The 18,273-nt window shown below is 56.8% G+C and overlaps 1 protein-coding gene across 14 annotated transcripts; it reads left to right on the top strand.

Annotated features, from left to right (window-relative positions):
- The first annotated feature begins 4,366 nt into the window (after window positions 1–4,366).
- SDHC (succinate dehydrogenase complex subunit C) lies at window positions 4,367–18,009 on the top strand. Of its 14 annotated transcripts, none has more exons than XR_015279934.1 (9): window positions 4,367–4,459; window positions 7,140–7,196; window positions 8,465–8,566; window positions 9,366–9,427; window positions 10,976–11,139; window positions 15,264–16,186; window positions 16,260–16,577; window positions 17,107–17,379; window positions 17,676–18,009. XR_015279934.1 is itself a non-coding variant. In XM_086866460.1 (6 exons), the coding sequence occupies exons 1-6, from the start codon at window positions 4,440–4,442 to the stop codon at window positions 15,366–15,368; spliced, it is 510 nt and encodes a 169-aa protein (XP_086722586.1). In that variant the 5' UTR covers window positions 4,367–4,439; the 3' UTR covers window positions 15,369–18,009. The 14 variants fall into 14 exon arrangements, 1 of the variants encoding a protein (XP_086722586.1); XR_015279937.1 differs by having other exon boundaries at window positions 15,264–16,238; window positions 16,513–16,837; window positions 17,357–17,511; XR_015279938.1 differs by having other exon boundaries at window positions 15,264–16,290; window positions 16,513–16,741; window positions 17,138–17,379.
- Window positions 18,010–18,273: the final 264 nt, after the last annotated feature.

Genomic DNA, 18,273 nt, shown 5'->3' with positions numbered 1-18,273 from the left:
GGCACCGGAGGAATGCGGCCCGGGGGGGGGGGGGTTGGGGGGTTTGGGGGGGATTGGGGGGATTTGGGGGAGTTTGGGTGGGGGTTTGAGGGGTCTGGGGGGGTTTGGGGGGAGTTTGGGGGGGAAAAATCGGGATTTGGGGGGAAATTCAGGGATTTTGGGGGAAAAAATCGGGATTTGGGGGGGCTTGGGGGGAAAAAATCGGGATTTGGGGGGTTTGGGAGGGTCTGGGGGGTTTGGGGGGAGTTTGGGGGGGTTTGGGGGGAAAAAATCGGGATTTGGGGGGGCTTGGGGGGGAAAAATCGGGATTTGGGGGGGTTTGGGGGGAGTTTGGGGGGGATTTGGGGGGATTTTGGGGGGGGTTGGGGGGGGATTGGGGGGGAAAAATCGGGATTTGGGGGGGTTTGGGGGAGTTTGGGGGGGATTTGGGGGGAAAAATCGGGATTTGGGGGGCTTGGGGGGATTTTGGGGGGGTTTGGGGGGAGTTTGGGGGGAGTTTGGGGGGGAAAAATCGGGATTTGGGGGCGTTTGGGGGGAGTTTGGGGGGATTTGGGGGGGAAAAATCGGGATTTGGGGGGGCTTGGGGGAGTTTGGGGGGATTTTGGGGGGATGTCCTGGGGAAAAACCGGGATTTGGGGGGAAATTCAGGGATTTGAGGGGAAAAATCGGGATTTGGGGGGGTTTGGGGGAGTTTGCGGGGGTTTGGGAGGGTTTGGGGGGGTTTGGGGGGGTTTTGGGGGGGATGTCCTGGGGAAAAACCGGGATTTGGGGGGAAAATTCCGGGATTTGGGGGGGGAAACCGGGATTTGGGGGGGCTTCGGGGGAAAAAATCGGGATTTGGTGGGGCTTGGGGGGAGTTTGGGGGGGAAAAATCGGGATTTGGGGGGGTTTGAGGGGAAAAAATCGGGATTTGGGGGGGCTTGGGGGGAGTTTGGGAGGGTTTGGGGGGAGTTTTGGGGGGGTTTGGGGGGTTTTGGGGGGGAAAAATCGGGATTTGGGGGGAGTTTGGGGGGAGTTTGGGGGGGAAAAAATCGGGATTTGGGGGGCTTGGGGGGGTTTTGGGGGGAAAAATCGGGATTTGGGGGGATTTGGGGGGAAAAATCGGGATTTGGGGGGATTTGGGGGGGTCTGGGGGGGTTTGGGGGGGTTTTGGGGGGGTTTGGGGGGAAAAAAATCGGGATTTGGGGGGCTTGGGGGGAGTTTGGGGGGGAAAAATCGGGATTTGGGGGCAGTTTGGGGGGAGTTTGGGGGGGAAAAGTCGGGATTTGGGGGGTTTGGGGGGAGTTTGGGGGGTTTGGGGGGAGTTTGGGGGGGTCTGGGGGGGTTTGGGGGGCTTTGGGGGGGTTTTGGTGGGGAAAAATCGGGATTTGGGGGCAAAACCGGGATTTGGGGGGAAAATTCCGGGATTTGGGGGGGGTTTGGGAGTTCTGTCCTGGAGAAAAATCGGGATTTGGGGGGAAAAACCGGGATTTGGGGGGGTTTGGGGGGATGTCCTGGGGAAAAAACAGAATTTGGAGGGGAAAAATCGGGATTTGGGGGGAAATTCCGGGATTTGGGGGGAAAAACCGGGATTTGGGGGGAAAAACCGGGATTTGGGGGGGATTTCGGGGGGTTTGGGACCCCTGTCCTGGGGAAAAACCGGGATTTGGGGGGGAAAACCGGGATTTGGGGGGAAAACCCGGGATTTGGGAGGGAAAAAAACCGGAATTTGGGGAAAGAACCGGGATTTGGGGGGGAAAACCGGGACTTGGGGGGGAAAATCGGGATTTGGGGGGGGAAATTCCGGGATTTGGGGGAAAACCCGGGATTTGAGGGGAAAATCGGGATTTGGGAGGAAAAAAACCGGGATTTGGGGGGAAAAAACCGGGAATTTGGGGGGGGGAAACGGGATTTGGGGGGGTTTGGGGGGGAAAAATCGGGATTTGGGGGAAAAACCGGGATTTGAGGGGAAAATCGGGATTTGGGGGGAAAACCCGGGATTTGGGGGGGTTTGGGGGGATGTCCTGAGGAAAAAACAGAATTTAGAGGGGAAAAATCGGGATTTGGGGGGAAAAACCGGGAATTTGGGGGGGGAAATCGGGATTTGGGGGGGAAAATTCCGGGATTTGGGGAGGGAAATTCCGGGATTTGGGGGGAAAATCGGGATTTGGGAGGAAAAAAACGGGAATTTGGGGGGGGGGAACGGGATGTGGGGGGGTTTGGGGGGGAAAATCGGGATTTGGGGGAAAAACCGGGATTTGAGGGGAAAATCGGGATTTGGGGGGAAAAACCGGGATTTGGGGGGGTTTGGGGGGGTTTGGGGGGAGTTTGGGGGGGATGTCCTGGGGAAAACCGGGATTTGGGGGGAAAAACCGGGAATTTGGGGGGGGAAATCGGGATTTGGGGGGGAAAATTCCGGGATTTGGGGGAAAACCCGGGATTTGAGGGGAAAATCGGGATTTGGGGGGAAAAACCGGGATTTGGGGGGAAAAACCGGGAATTTGGGGGGGGGAAACGGGATTTGGGGGGGTTTGGGGGGGAAAATCGGGATTTGGGGGAAAAACCGGGATTTGAGGGGAAAATCGGGATTTGGGGGGAAAATTCCGGGATTTGGGGGGGTTTGGGGGGGTTTGGGGGGAGTTTGGGGGGGATGTCCTGGGGAAAAACCGGGATTTGGGGGGAAAAAACCGGGAATTTGGGAGGGGGGGAACGGGATGTGGGGGGGTTTGGGGGGGAAAAATCGGGATTTGGGGGAAAAATCGGGATTTGGGGGGAAAAACCGGGATTTGGGGGGGTTTGGGAGTTCTGTCCTGGGGAAAAATCGGGATTTGGAGGGAAAACCCGGGATTTGGGGGGGTCTGGGGGGATGTCCTGGGGAAAAAACAGAATTTAGAGGGGAAAAATCGGGATTTGGGGGGAAAAATCGGGATTTGGGGGGAAAAATCGGGATTTTGGGGGAAAAACCGCGATTTGGGGGGGTTTGGGAGTTCTGTCCTGGGGAAAACTCGGGATTTGGGGGAAAACCCGGGATTTGGGGGGGTCTGGGGGGATGTCCTGGGGAAAAAACAGAATTTGGAGGGGAAAAATCGGGATTTGGGGGGAAAAAACCGGGATTTGGGGGGAAAAACCGGGATTTTGGGGGAAAAACCGGGATTTTGGGGGAAAAACCGCGATTTGGGGGGGTTTGAGGGGATTTGGGGGGGATTTCGGGGGGTTTGGGACCCCTGTCCTGAGGAAAAACCGGGATTTGGGGGGAAAAACCGGGATTTGGGAGGAAAAACCGGGATTTGGGGGGGGAAAAAAAACCGGAATTTGGGGAAAGAACCGGGATTTGGGGGGGTTTGGAGGAATTTCGGGGGGTTTGGGAGCCCTCTCCTGGGGAAAAAGTCGGATTTGGGAGGGAAAAAAATCGGATTTGGGGGGAAAAATCGGGATTTGGGGGAAAAATTCCGGGATTTGGGGGGGAAAAACCGGGAATTTCGGGGGGTTTGGGAGGGTTTGGGAGCCCTTTCCTGGGGAAAAACCGGGATTTGGGGGAAAAATCTGATTTGGGGGGGGAAAATCGGGATTTTGGGGACAGAATCCCGGAATTTGGGAAGAAAATCCCAGGATTTGGGGAGAAAATCGCGGAGTTTGGGGGAAAAAATCCCGGAATTTGGGAGGAGAATCCCTGAGTTTGGCGGGGGGAAACCACCGGATTTAAGGTGAAAAACCGGGGATGTGAGGGAAAAACTCGGGATTTAGGGGGAAAAAACCGGGAATTTGGGGAGAAAAACCTGGAATTCAGGGGAATAACCCGAAATTTGTGGAAAAATCCGGGATTTGGGGTGAAAATCCCGGGATTTGGGGTGAAAATCCCGGGATTTAGGGGCAAAAAACCGGGAATTTGTGAGGGAAACCCTCTGGATTTGAGAGGAAAACTCCGGGATTTGAGGAAAAATGCGGAATTTGGGAAAGTTTGGGATAATTTTGGAGGAATTTTGGGGAGTTTGGGCGGATTTTTGGGGGGGATTTTTGAGGTTCGGGGGGATTTTTGGGGCGGTTTGGGCGGATTTTTTGGGGGGGATTTTTGAGGTTCGGGGGGATTTTTGGGGCGGTTTTGGGGCTTTTGGAGAGTTTTTGTGTTGTTTTAAGAGGGATTGAGAGAGATTTCCGAGGATTTCATGGAATTTGTTTTGGAATTTGGGGGATTTTGGAGGTTTTTTTTGAGGGATTTGAGGGAATTTTGGGGGGATTTTGGGTGATTTTGAAGGGTTTTTGTGGGGGGAAAAACGCAAAGAGGGATTTGCTGATAACGGAGATCAATAAAGGGGGATGGATATCGGGGATCGATATCGGGATCGATATTTCGGATCGATATCGGGATCGATATCGGGAATCGATCCCGGCCGTTCCCGCCTTCCCCACACGCGCCGGAACCGGAAATACGTCACGCCGACTTCCGGCGTGGTGGCTCCAAGATGGCGGCGCTGGCGCTGAGGTGACTCTGAGGGCCCGGGACGGGTCGAGGACATCGAGGGGACATTGGGGACACCGAGGGGACATTGGGGACACCGAGGGGGGAGCGGGGGAGCGGGGAAGGGCCCGGCCTGAGGCGATGTCTCGGTTCCCGCCCAAAACTCGCGCTCGTTCTCGTCCCGGGGTCCGGCGGGGCCGGGCCGGGGCCTGAACCGCCCCCGGTGTCACCCCCGGTGTGTCAGGGTCACTCCCGGTGTCATTCCCGGTGTCCGAGGGTCATCCCCGGGTCACCCCCGGTGTGTCAGGGTCATCCCCGGGTCACTCCCGTGTCACCCCCGGTGTGTCAGGGTCACCCCCGGGTCACTCCCGGGTCACTCCCGGTGTGTCAGGGTCATCCCCGGGTCACTCCCGTGTCACCCCCGGTGTGTCAGGGTCACTCCCGAGTCACTCCCGGTGTGTCAGGGTCATCCCCGGGTCACTCCCGTGTCACCCCCGGTGTGTCAGGGTCACTCCCGGGTCACTCCCGGTGTGTCAGGGTCATCCCCGGGTCACTCCCGTGTCACCCCCGGTGTGTCAGGGTCACCCCCGCGTCACTCCCGGTGTGTCAGGGTCACTCCCGGGTCACTCCCGGTGTGTCAGGGTCACTCCCGGTGTCATTCCCGGTGTCATTCCCGGTGTCCGAGGGTCATCCCCGGGTCACTCCCGGTGTGTCAGGGTCACCCCCAGGTCATTCCCGGTGTCCCAGGGTCACTCCCGGTGTCACTCCTGGTGTCCCGGTGTCACCCCAGGGTCACCCCCGGTGTTCCAGGGTCACTCTCGGTGTCCCCGGGTCACCCCAGGGTCACTCTCGGTGTCCCCAGGTCACTCCCAGGTCACCCCAGGGTCACTCCCGGTGTCCTGATGCCACCGCCGGCTCACCCTCGGTGTCCCCCCAAGTCCCCTCCTTGTCCTCCCAACCCTTCTCCTATCCCTAAAATCCCAAATCTCTTCTCCAATCCCAAATCCCTTCTCCAATCCCAAATCCCTTCTCCAATCCCAAATCCCTTCTCCAATCCCAAATCCCTTCTCCAATCCCAAATCCCTTCTCCAATCCCAAATCCCTTCTCCAGTCCCAAATCCCTTCTCCAATCCCAAATCCCTTCTCCAATCCCAAATCCCATCTCCAATCCCAAATCCCTTCTCCAGTCCCAAATCCCTTCTCCAGTCCCAAATCCCTTCTCCAATCCCAAATCCCTTCTCCAGTCCCAAATCCCTTCTCCAATCCCAACTTTCTTTCCCCATTTCCCCCGGGTTTTTCCCATTTTTCCCATTTTTCTCCCTTTTCTCCCATTTTTTTCCCATTTCCCCCATTTTTCCCCCAATTTTTTTCCCATTTTCCCATTTTTTTCCCATTTTTCCCCTGTTTTTTTCCCATTTCCCCCATTTTTCCCCCAATTTTTTTCCCATTTTTCCCCGGTTTTTTTTCCCATTTTTCCCCGTTTTTTTCCCATTTTTCCCATTTCCCCCATTTTCCCCCAAATTTTTTCCCATTTTCCCATTTTTTTCCCATTTTTCCCGTTTTTTTCCCATTTTTCCCATTTTTCTCCCTTTTCTCCCATTTTTTTCCCATTTCCCCCATTTTTCCCCCAATTTTTTTCCCATTTTTCCCCGTTTTTTTTTCCCATTTTTCCCCGGTTTTTTCCCATTTTTCCCATTTCCCCCATTTTCCCCCCAATTTTTTTCCCATTTTCCCATTTTTTTCCCCATTTTTCCCTGGTTTTTTTCCCATTTTTCCCATTTTTCTCCCTTTTCTCCCATTTTTTCTCCATTTCCCCCCATTTTTCCCCCATTTTTTTTCCCATTTTCCCTGTTTTTTTTCCCATTTTTCTCCCTTTTCTCCCATTTTTTTCCCATTTCCCCCATTTTTCCCCCAATTTTTTTCCCATTTTTCCCCGGTTTTTTTTCCCATTTTTCCCCGTTTTTTTCCCATTTTTCCCATTTCCCCCATTTTCCCCCAAATTTTTTCCCATTTTCCCATTTTTTTCCCATTTTTCCCGTTTTTTTCCCATTTTTCCCATTTTTCTCCCTTTTCTCCCATTTTTTTCCCATTTCCCCCATTTTTTCCCCAATTTTTTTCCCATTTTCCCATTTTTTTTCCCATTTTCCCCCGTTTTTTTTCCCATTTTTCCCATTTTTTTCCCATTTTTCCCCATTTTTTTCCCATTTTCCCATTTTTTTCCCCATTTCCCCCATTTTTTTCCCATTTTTCCCATTTTTCTCCCTTTTCTCCCATTTTTTTCCCATTTCCCCCATTTTTTCCCCAATTTTTTTCCCATTTTCCCATTTTTTTCCCATTTTCCCCCGTTTTTTTTCCCATTTTTCCCATTTTTTTCCCATTTCCCCCATTTTTTCCCCATTTTCCCCCAAATTTTTTTCCCATTTTCCCATTTTTTTTCCCATTTTTCCCGTTTTTTTCCCATTTTTCCCATTTTTCTCCCTTTTCTCCCATTTTTTCCCCATTTCCCCCATTTTTCCCCCAATTTTTTCCCCATTTTCCCGTATTTTTTCCCATTTTTCCCCATTTTTTTTCCCATTTTTCCCATTTATTTTCCCAATTCCCCCATTTTCCCCCGTTTTTTTTCCCATTTTCCCTGTTTTTTTCCCATTTTTTCCCATTTTTCCCGTTTTTTTCCCCAATTTTTCCCATTTTTCCTCTTTCCCAGGGGTTTGGGGCGGCGCTGCCTCCTGGCCCGGCTGGGGCCCGGCCCCACCCTGCACCAGTGAGTGACTGGGATGGACTGGGATGGACTGGGATGGACTGGGATGGACTGGGATGGACTGGGATGGACTGGGAGGGACTGGGATGGACTGGGATGGACTGGGATGGGATTTGGGATGGACTGGGATGGACTGGGATGGACTGGGATGGACTGGGATGGACTGGGCTGGACTGGGATGGACTGGGATGGACTGGGATGGACTGGGAGGGACTGGGATGGACTGGGCTGGACTGGGAGGGACTGGGAGGGACTGGGATGGACTGGGATGGACTGGGCTGGACTGGGACGGACTGGGACGGACTGGGATGGACTGGGAGGGACTGGGATGGACTGGGCTGGACTGGGAGGGACTGGGAGGGACTGGGATGGACTGGGATGGACTGGGATGGACTGGGAGGGGATTTGGGATGGATTTTGGGATTTTTGGGAATTTTTTTGAGATTTGTTTTGGTTTTTGGGGTTTTTGGGGGGGTTTTGGGGTGGATTTTGGGGGTTTGGGGTGGATTTTGGGGTGTTTTTGGGGGTTTGGGGTGGGGTTTGGGGTGTTTCTTGGGGTTTGGGGTGGATTTTGGGGTGTTTCTTGGGGTTTGGGGTGGATTTTGGGGTGTTTTTGGGGGTTTGGGGTGGGTTTTGGGGTTTTTTTTGGGGTTTTGCGGTGTTTTTTGGTGTTTGGGGTGGGTTTTGGGGTGTTTTTTTGGGGTTTGGGGTGGATTTTGGGGTGGGTTTGGGGTTTTGGGGTTGGTTTTGGGGTGTTTTTTGGGGTTTGGGGTTGGTTTTGGGGTGTTTTTTGGGGTTTGGGGTTGGTTTTGGGGTGTTTTTTGGGTTTTGGGGTTGGTTTTGGGGTGGGTTTGGGGTTTTGGGGTTGGTTTTGGGGTGTTTCTTGGGGTTTGGGGTGGGTTTTGGGGGTTTTTTTGGGGTTTTGCGGTGTTTTTTGGGTTTTGGGATGGGTTTTGGGGTGTTTTTTGGGTTTTGGGGTGGGTTTTGGGGTGGGTTTGGGGTTTTGGGGTTGGTTTTGGGGTGTTTTTTGGGGTTTGGGGTGGGTTTTGGGTTTTTTTTTGGGGTTTTGTGGTGTTTTTTGGGGTTTGGGGTGGGTTTTGGGGTGTTTTTTGGGGTTTGGGGTGGGTTTTGGGGTGTTTTTTTGGGGTTTGGGGTGGATTTTGGGGTGGGTTTGGGGTTTTGGGGTTGGTTTTGGGGTGTTTTTTGGGTTTTGGGGTGGGTTTTGGGGTGTTTTTGGGGTTTTTTGGGCTGAGGCCCGTGTGGTGTGGCAGGGTGATCCCGATGGGAACGACGGCGCGGGAGGAAATGCAGAGATTTTGGGACAGGAACGCGCGCTCAGGGCGGCCCCTGTCCCCCCATGTCAGCATCTACAAGTGAGGGACACCCCAAAACCGGCCTGGGGACCCCAAAATCACCCCAAAACCGGCCTGGGGACCCCAGAATCACCCCAAAACCAGCCTGGGAATCCCAGAATCACCCCAAAATCACCCCAAAACCGGCCTGGGGGACCCCAAAATCACCCCAAAACCAGCCTGGGGATCCCAGAATCACCCCAAATCCAGCCTGGGAACCCCAAAATCACCCCAAAATCACCCCAAAACCAGCCTGGGAACCAAAATCATCCCAAAACCGGCCTGGGGACACCAAGATCACCCCAAAACCAGCCTGGGGACCCCAAAATCACCCCAAAACCTCCCAGGGACACCCCAAACCCCCCCAGGGACACCCCAAACCCCCTTGGAACACCCCAAAACCCCTCTGGGACACCCCAACCCCACCCCCAGGACACCCCAAAATCCCCCCCAGGACTCCCCAACCCCCTCAGGGACACCCCAAACCCCCCAGGGACACCCCAAACCCTCCAGGGACACCCCAAACCCCCCCAGGACACCCCAAACCCCCTTGGAACACCCCAAAACCCCTCTGGGACACCCCACATCCTCCTGGGACACCCCAAAATCCCCCCCCAGGACACTCCAAACCCTCCCTGGGACAACCCAAACCCCTCTGGGACACCCCAAACCCCCCCAGGGACACCCCAAACCCTCCAGGGACACCCCAAAACCCTCCAGGGACACCCCAGACCCCTCCCAGGACACCCCAAACCCCCCCAGGGACACCCTAAACCCCCCCAGGACACCCCAAACCCCCCGGGTGACGCTGTCCTTGCAGGTGGTCCCTGCCCATGGCCATGTCCATCACACACCGCGGCACCGGTGTCGCCCTGAGCCTCGGTGAGTGACACTGGGGACACCGGGGACAGCTTGGGGACATTGGGGACAGCCTGGGGACAGCCTGGGGACAGCTTGGGGACATTGGGGACAGCCTGGGGACACTGGGGACACTGCTGGGGACACCAGGGACAGCCTGGGGACACTGCTGGGGACACTGGGGACAGCCTGAGGACACTGCTGGGGACACTGGGGACACTGGGGACAGCTTGGGGACACTGGGGACACTGGGGACACTGGGGACAGCTTGGGGACACTGGGGACAGCCTGGGGACACTGCTGGGGACAGCAGGGACAGCTTGGGAACATTGGGGACAGCCTGGGGACACTGCTGGGGACACTGGGGACACTGCTGGGGACGTCAGGGGACACTGCTGGGGGTGTCAGGGGACACCTGTTTTCCACCCGTTTTCCAGCTCTATTCCAGTTGTTTCCCAGCTGTATCCCAGTTCCCCGGCTGTTGTTTTCCAGGTGTCTCGGTGTTTTCCCCGGCTGTTTCCCAGCTGTATCCCAGTTTTCCCCGGCTGTTTCCCAGCTGTATCCCAGTTTCCCATCCCAGTTTTCCTGGTGTATCCCAGTTTTCCCCGGTTGTTTCCCAGGTGTATCCCAGTTTTCCATCCCTGTTTTCCAGGTGTCTCGGTGTTTTCCCTGGCTGTTTCCCAGCTGTATCCCAGTTTTCCCCGGCTGTTTTCCAGGTGTCTCGGTGTTTTCCCCAGTTGTTTTCCAGGTGTATCCCAGTTTTCCCCGGCTGTTGTTTTCCAGGTGTCTCGGTGTTTTCCCCGGCTGTTTCCCAGCTGTATCCCAGTTTTCCCCGGCTGTTTCCCAGCTGTATCGCAGTTTTCCCCGGCTGTTTCCCAGCTGTATCGCAGTTTTCCCCGGCTGTTTCCCAGCTGTATCCCGGTTTTCCATGGTTGTTGTTTTCCAGGTGTTTCCATGTTTTCCCTGGCTGTTTCCCAGTTTTCCATCCCTGTTTTCCAGGTGTCTCGGTGTTTTCCCCGGCTGTTTCCCAGCTGTATCCCAGTTTCCCATCCCAGTTTTCCAGGTGTATCCCAGTTTTCCCCGGTTGTTTCCCAGGTGTATCCCAGTTTTCCATCCCTGTTTTCCAGGTGTCTCGGTGTTTTCCCTGGCTGTTTCCCAGCTGTATCCCGGCTGTTTCCCAGGTGTATCCCGGTTTTCCCCGGCTGTTGTTTTCCAGGTGTCTCGGTGTTTTCCCTGGCTGTTTCCCAGCTGTATCCCGGTTTTCCCCGGTTGTTTTCCAGGTGTCTCCATGTTTTCCCTGGCTGTTTCCCAGGTGTATCCCAGTTCCCATCCTGTTGTTTTCCAGGTGTCTCGGTGTTTCCCTGGCTGTTTCCCAGCTGTATCCCGGTTGTTTCCCAGCTGTATCCCGGCTGTTTCCCAGCTGTATCCCGGTTTTCCCCGGTTGTTTTCCAGGTGTCTCGGTGTTTTCCCTGGCTGTTTCCCAGCTGTCTCCCGGTTGTTTCCCTGGCTGTTTCCCAGCTGTATCCCGGTTGTTTCCCAGCTGTATCCCAGTTTTCCCCGGTTGTTTTCCAGGTGTCTCGGTGTTTTCCCTGGCCGCTCTCCTGCTCCCGGAGCACTTCCCGCATTACCTGGCGCAGCTGCGGGCGCTGAGCCTCGGCCCCTCCCTGCTCTTCTCCGCCAAATTCCTGCTGGTGCTGCCGGTGTGCTACCACAGCTGGAACGGGATCCGGCACCTGGTGAGCCGGGGACGCGGGAATGCCGGGAATTCCGCGCCTGGAATGCGCCCGGGAGCCGCCCTGGGGACGGCACAGGGAGCCCTCGGGGCTTGTTTTGGGATCCGGGTGTTGTTTCGCGGTGTTGTTTCCCGGTGTTGTTTCCTGGTGTTGTGTCCCGGTGTTGTTTCCCGGTGTTGTTTCCCGGTGTTGTTTCCTGGTGTTGTGTCCCGGTGTCGTTTCCTGGTGTTGTGTCCCGGTGTCGTTTCCTGGTGTTGTGTCCCGGTGGTGTCTCCCGGTGTTGTTTCCCGGTGGTGTTTCTCGGTGTTGTTTCCCAGTGTTTTTTCCCGGTGTTGTTTCCCGGTGGTGTTTCCCCGTGTTCCCGGTGTTGTTTCCCGGTGGTGTTTCCCGGTGTTGTTTCCTGGTGTTGTTTCCCGGTGTTGTGTCCCGGTTGTGTTTCCCGGTGTTGTTTCCCGGTGTTGTTTCCCGGTGTTGTTTCCTGGTGTTGTTTCCCGGTGTCGTTTCCCGGTGTTGTTTCCCGGTGGTGTTTCCCGGTGTTTCCTGGTGTTGTTTCCCGGTGTTGTGTCCCGGTGTCGTTTCCTGGTGTTGTGTCCCGGTGGTGTTTCCCGGTGTTGTTTCCCGGTGTTGTTTCCCGGTGGTGTTTCGCAGTGTTGTTTCCCAGTGTTGTTTCCCGGTGTTGTTTCCCGGTGTTGTTTCCTGGTGGTGTTTCCCGGTGTTCCCGGTGTTGTTTCCCGGTGTTCCCGGTGTTGTTTCCCGGTGTTGTTTCCCGGTGTTGTTTCCCGGTGTTCCCGGTGTTGTTTCCTGGTGTTGTTTCCCGGTGTTGTGTCCTGGTGTTGTTTCCTGGTGTTGTTTCCCGGTGTTCCCGGTGTTGTTTCCCGGTGTTGTTTCCCGGTGTTGTTTCCTGGTGTTGTTTCCCGGTGTTCTTTCCCGGTGTTGTTTCCCGGTGTCGTTTCCTGGTGTTGTTTCCCGGTGTCGTTTCCCGGTGTTGTTTCCCAGTGTTGTTTCCCGGTGTTCCCGGTGTTGTTTCCCGGTGTTATTTCCCGGTGTTGTGTCCCGGTTGTGTTTCCCGGTGTTGTTTCCCGGTGTTGTTTCCCGGTGGTGTTTCCCGGTGGTGTTTCCCGGTGTTTCCTGGTGTTGTTTCCCGGTGTTGTGTCCCGGTGTCGTTTCCTGGTGTTGTTTCCCAGTGTTGTTTCCCGGTGTTGTTTCCCGGTGTTGTTTCCCGGTGGTGTTTCCCGGTGTTCCCGGTGTTGTTTCCCGGTGTTCCCGGTGTTGTTTCCCGGTGTTGTTTCCCGGTGTTGTTTCCCGGTGTTCCCGGTGTTGTTTCCTGGTGTTGTGTCCCGGTGTTGTTTCCTGGTGTTGTTTCCCGGTGTTCCTGGTGTTGTTTCCCGGTGTTGTTTCCCGGTGTTGTGTCCTGGTGTTGTTTCCCGGTGTTCCTGGTGTTGTTTCCCGGTGTTGTTTCCCGGTGTTGTGTCCTGGTGTTGTTTCCTGGTGTTGTTTCCCGGTGTTCCTGGTGTTGTTTCCCGGTGTTGTTTCCCGGTGTTGTTTCCCGGTGTTCCTGGTGTTGTTTCCCGGTGTTGTTTCCCGGTGTTGTTTCCTGGTGTTGTTTCCCGGTGTTCTTTCCCGGTGTTGTTTCCCGGTGTCGTTTCCTGGTGTTGTTTCCCGGTGTCGTTTCCCGGTGTTGTTTCCCAGTGTTGTTTCCCGGTGTTCCCGGTGTTGTTTCCCGGTGTTATTTCCCGGTGTTCCCGGTGTTCCCGGTGTTGTTTCCCGGTGTTGTTTCCTGGTGTTCCCGGTGGTGTTTCCGGTGGTGTTTCCCGGTGTTGTTTCCCGGTGTTGTTTCCCGGTGTTGTTTCCTGGTGTTGTTTCCCGGTGTTCCCGGTGTTCCCGGTGTTGTTTCCCGGTGTTGTTTCCCGGTGTTCCTGGTGTTGTTTCCCGGTGTTGTTTCCCGGTGTTGTTTCCTGGTGTTGTTTCCCGGTGTTCTTTCCCGGTGTTGTTTCCTGGTGTTGTTTCCCGGTGTTGTTTCCCGGTGGTGTTTCCCGGTGGTGTTTCCTGGTGTTCCCGGTGTTGTTTCCCGGTGTTGTTTCCTGGTGTTGTTTCCCGGTGTTGTTTCCCGGTGTTCCCGGTGTTGTTTCCCGGTGTTGTTTCCCGGTGTTGTTTCCCGGCGTTGTTTCCCGGTGTTGTTTCCCGGTGTTGTTTCCCGGTGTCGTTTCCCGGTGTTGTTTCCCGGTGTCGTTTCCCGGTGTTGTTTCCCAGTGTTGTTTCCCGGTGTTCCCGGTGTTGTTTCCCGGTGTTATTTCCCGGTGTTCCCGGTGTTCCCGGTGTTGTTTCCCGGTGTTGTTTCCTGGTGTTCCCGGTGTTGTTTCCCGGTGTTGTTTCCCGGTGTTGTTTCCCGGTGTCGTTTCCCGGTGTTCCCGGTGTTGTTTCCCGGTGTTGTTTCCCGGTGTCGTTTCCCGGTGTTCCCGGTGTTGTTTCCCGGTGTTCCCGGTGTTGTTTCCCGGTGTTGTGTCCCGGTGTTGTTTCCCGGTGGTGTTTCCTGGTGGTGTTTCCCGGTGGTGTTTCCCAGTGTTCCCGGTGTTGTTTCCCGGTGTTGTTTCCCGGTGTTGTTTCCCGGTGTTGTTTCCCGGTGTTATTTCCCGGTGTTCCCGGTGTTCCCGGTGTTGTTTCCCGGTGTTCCCGGTGTTGTTTCCTGGTGTTGTTTCCCGGTGTTGTTTCCCGGTGTTCCCGGTGTTGTTTCCCGGTGTTGTTTCCCGGTGTGGAGCTGCCGGGATCCGTGGGATTGCCAGGGAGGGACGGTGGCCGGAGGTTTGGGGGGGGTTGAGGGGTTTTTAGAGCCCCCCCATGGAGGGTTGGGAATTGGGGAGGGGGAGAAGGAACGGGAATGGGGGATGGGAACGGGGATGGGAGAGGGGGAATGGGAATGGGAATGGGAATGGGAATGGGAATGGGAATGGGAATGGGAATGGGAATGGGAATGGGGGATGGGAATGGGGAATGGGAATGGGAATGGGGATGGGAATGGGAATGGGAATGGGGGATGGGAATGGGGGATGGGAATGGGGAATGGGAATGGGAATGGGGATGGGAATGGGAATGGGGGATGGGAATGGGGAATGGGAATGGGAATGGGGATGGGAATGGGAATGGGAATGGGGGATGGGAATGGGGGATGGGAATGGGGGATGGGAATGGGGAATGGGAATGGGAATGGGGATGGGAATGGGAATGGGAATGGGGGATGGGAATGGGGGATGGGAATGGGGAATGGGAATGGGAATGGGGATGGGAATGGGAATGGGGGATGGGAATGGGGAATGGGAATGGGAATGGGGATGGGAATGGGAATGGGGATGGGAATGGGAATGGGAGAGGGGGAATGGGAATGGGAATGGGAATGGGGAATGGGAATGGGGATGGGAATGGGAATGGGAATGGGAATGGGAATGGGAATGGGAATGGGGATGGGAATGGGAATGGGAGAGGGGGAATGGGGGATGGGAATGGGAATGGGGATGGGAATGGGAATGGGGATGGGAATGGGGGATGGGAATGGGAATGGGAATGGGAATGGGGAATGGGGGATGGGAATGGGGGATGGGAATGGGAATGGGGATGGGAATGGGAATGGGAATGGGAATGGGGATGGGGATGGGAATGGGAATGGGAATGGGAATGGGGATGGGAATGGGGATGGGAATGGGAATGGGAATGGGGATGGGGATGGGAATGGGAATGGGAATGGGATTGGGAATGGGAATGGGAATGGGAGAGTGGGAATGGGAATGGGAATGGGAATGGGAATGGGGGAGAGTGGGAATGGGAATGGGGAGAGGGAATGGGAATGGGAAATGGGAGTGGGAGAGAGAATGGGAGTGAGGAATTGGAGTGGGGAATGGGAATGGGAATAGGGAGAGTGGGAATGGGGAGTGGGAATAGGGAATGGGAGTGGAAATGGGAATGGGCAGGAGAATGGGGAGAGTGGAATGGGGAATGGGAGAGGAGCGAGTGGAGCAAGGCTGGAACAGGGAAACGGGAAGGGAGCAGGAGGTGGGAAAGGGGAGAGGGGACGGGAAAGGCCTGGGGGGGCTGGAATCCCTGGGAAGGCCGATTCCCGAATCCCGGGCTCTCCGCAGGCCTGGGATCTGGGCAAGGGGCTGCGGCTGCCGCAGGTGACCCAGTCGGGGCTGCTGGTGCTGGCCCTGACCCTGCTGTCCTCGGCCGGGCTGGCCGCCCTGTGAGCTTCCCGCCGTTCCCGAGATTCCCGCCGTTCCCGGAGCAGTTCCAGCCACTCCAGCTGCGATTCCCGCGACTCCAGCTGCGATTCCTGCGATTCCAGCTGCGATTCCCGCGATTCCAGCTGCGATTCCCGTGATTCCAGCTGCGATTCCCGTGATTCCAGCTGCGATTCCAGCTGCGATTCCCACGATTCCCGCGATTCCAGCTGCGATTCCCGCAATTCCTGCGATTCCCGTGATTCCAGCTGCGATTCCAGCTGCGATTCCCGCAATTCCAGCTGCAATTCCAGCTGCGATTTCCGCGATTCCAGCTGCAATTCCAGCTGCAATTCCCGTGATTCCAGCTGCAATTCCAGCTGAGATTCCCGCAATTCCAGCTGCGATTCCAGCTGCGATTCCCGCAATTCCAGCTGCAATTCCAGCTGCAATTCCAGCTGCGATTCCAGCTGCGATTCCCACAATTCCAGCTGCGATTCCAGCTGTGATTCCCGGAACAATTCCCACCCCTGCCGGGGAAGGTGACGCTTCCCAACCCCTCCCCCGGCCAAGAATCAAATCCTGGGATGAGCGGAGCTGCCTGCCCCACCCCCCCCCCAGGCCAGCGGCGCTCCTCGTCACCAGGTGTCCCCAAGGTGTCACCAGGGTGTCCCCAGGGTGTCACCAGTGTCACCATGGTGTCCCCAGGTGTCCCCAGGGTGTCCCCAGGGTGTCCCCAGGTGTCCCCAGGGTGTCCCCGGTGTCCCCAGGGTGTCACCAGTGTCACCATGGTGTCCCCAGGTGTCCCCAGGGTGTCCCCAGGGTGTCCCCAGGGTGTCCCCAGGGTGTCACCAGTGTCACCAGGGTGTCACCACGTGTCCCCAGGGTGTCCCCAGGGTGTCCCCAGGGTGTCACCAGGTGTCCCCAGGGTGTCCCCAGGGTGTCCCCGGTGTCACCAGGGTGTCACCACGTGTCCCCAGGGTGTCCCCAGGGTGTCCCCGGTGTCACCATGGTGTCCCCAGGGTGTCCCCACGAGTGGGATTGGGAATGGGGTGAGCTCCTTGTCCCCCCAGTGTCCCCCCATGTCCCCAGGGTGTCCCCCCGGTGTCCCCCCGGTGTCCCCAGGGTGTCCCCAGTGTCCCCACGTGTCCCCAAGGCCGGGACAATGCAGGATCTGTGTCCCCACGAGTGGCATTGGGAATGGGGTGAGCTCCTTGTCCCCCCAGTGTCCCCAGGGTGTCCCCAGGGTGTCCCCAGTGTCCCCAGAGTGTCCCCAAGGCCGGGACAATGCAGGATCTGTGTCCCCACGAGTGGCATTGGGAATGGGGTGAGCTCCTTGTCCCTGTGGTGTCCCCCCATGTCCCCCCATGTCCCCAGGGTGTCCCCCCGGTGTCCCCAGGGTGTCCCCCCGGTGTCCCCAGGGTGTCCCCAGGGTGTCCCCACAGTGTCCCCAGGGTGTCCCCAGGGTGTCCCCAGGGTGTCCCCAGTGTCCCCACGTGTCCCCAAGGCCGGGACAATGCAGGATCTGTGTCCCCACGAGTGGGATTGGGAATGGGGTGAGCTCCTTGTCCCCCCGGTGTCCCCAGGGTGTCCCCCCAGTGTCCCCAGGGTGTCCCCAGGGTGTCCCCAGTGTCCCCAGAGTGTCCCCAAGGCCGGGACAATGCAGGATCTGTGTCCCCACGAGTGGGATTGGGAATGGGGTGAGCTCCTTGTCCCCAGAGTGTCCCCACGGTGTCCCCCCGGTGTCCCCCCGGTGTCCCCACAGTGTCCCCAGGGTGTCCCCCCGGTGTCCCCAGGGTGTCCCCAGTGTCCCCAGAGTGTCCCCAAGGCCGGGACAATGCAGGATCTGTGTCCCCACGAGTGGGATTGGGAATGGGGTGAGCTCCTTGTCCCTGTGGTGTCCCCCCATGTCCCCCCATGTCCCCAGGGTGTCCCCCCGGTGTCCCCAGGGTGTCCCCAGGGTGTCCCCCCGGTGTCCCCAGGGTGTCCCCAGGGTGTCCCCACAGTGTCCCCAGGGTGTCCCCAGGGTGTCCCCAGGGTGTCCCCAGTGTCCCCACGTGTCCCCAAGGCCGGGACAATGCAGGATCTGTGTCCCCACGAGTGGGATTGGGAATGGGGTGAGCTCCTTGTCCCCACAGTGTCCCCAGGGTGTCCCCCCGGTGTCCCCAGGGTGTCCCCAGTGTCCCCACGTGTCCCCAAGGCCGGGACAATGCAGGATCTGTGTCCCCACGAGTGGGATTGGGAATGGGGTGAGCTCCTTGTCCCCCCAGTGTCCCCAGGGTGTCCCCACAGTGTCCCTAGGGTGTCCCCAGGGTGTCCCCAGGGTGTCCCCAGGGTGTCCCCAGTGTCCCCACGTGTCCCCAAGGCCGGGACAATGCAGGATCTGTGTCCCCACGAGTGGGATTGGGAATGGGGTGGGATCTCAGCGGGACAAGGAGCTCCATTGAGGCAGCGCCCCACGGGGGTGGGTGACAGGTGACATCTCGCTGCCACCCCTGCTGCCACCCCCCCCTCGGGCTTCCTCAACCCCGTGGGAATTCCATGATTCAGCCAATTCTGGAAGGAAAAATTCCCCAAAACGCCGAAACCTTCCCGGTTTTCCCGGTGGGAACGGGATTTTTCCGGGTCTGGATGAATTCTTCTGGAATAAAGCAGCTGTGATCCTCCAGCCCCGCCTCTCGTCCCTTCTCTCCACAGCCCTGGAATGGGATTCTCCTCTGCGATTTGGGGAATAAAAAGGGAAATTTGCCCGTTTTGGGGCTGTATTTAAAGGATTTTTAACTTTTGGAAAGGGGAACCTTCCCCGCTCCGTCCCCAATTCCTGCCCCAGCCCCGCGTGGGGACGGATCCTGCTGGCAAAATCCGGGATTTTGGGGGAGGAAATAAAATCTGGTTGGAATTTTTGGGTCTCATCCCAATTAACTTCCCGATT

The sequence above is a fragment of the Cyanistes caeruleus genome, chromosome 30 (assembly GCF_971803275.1).
Source record: "Cyanistes caeruleus chromosome 30, bCyaCae1.hap1.1, whole genome shotgun sequence".
In the NCBI taxonomy this organism is placed as follows: domain Eukaryota; kingdom Metazoa; phylum Chordata; class Aves; order Passeriformes; family Paridae; genus Cyanistes; species Cyanistes caeruleus.
This window is presented reverse-complemented; position numbering and strand designations above follow the sequence as displayed.

Bases quoted from the DNA above. Each gene is read 5' to 3' on its own strand.
- SDHC (XM_086866460.1), top strand. From the start codon at position 4,440: ATGGCGGCGCTGGCGCTGAG. The intron at 4,460-7,139 runs GTGACTCTGAGG...CCTCTTTCCCAG, and splicing joins ATGGCGGCGCTGGCGCTGAG to GGGTTTGGGGCGGCGCTGCC. The intron at 11,140-15,263 runs GTGAGCCGGGGA...GGCTCTCCGCAG, and splicing joins GGAACGGGATCCGGCACCTG to GCCTGGGATCTGGGCAAGGG.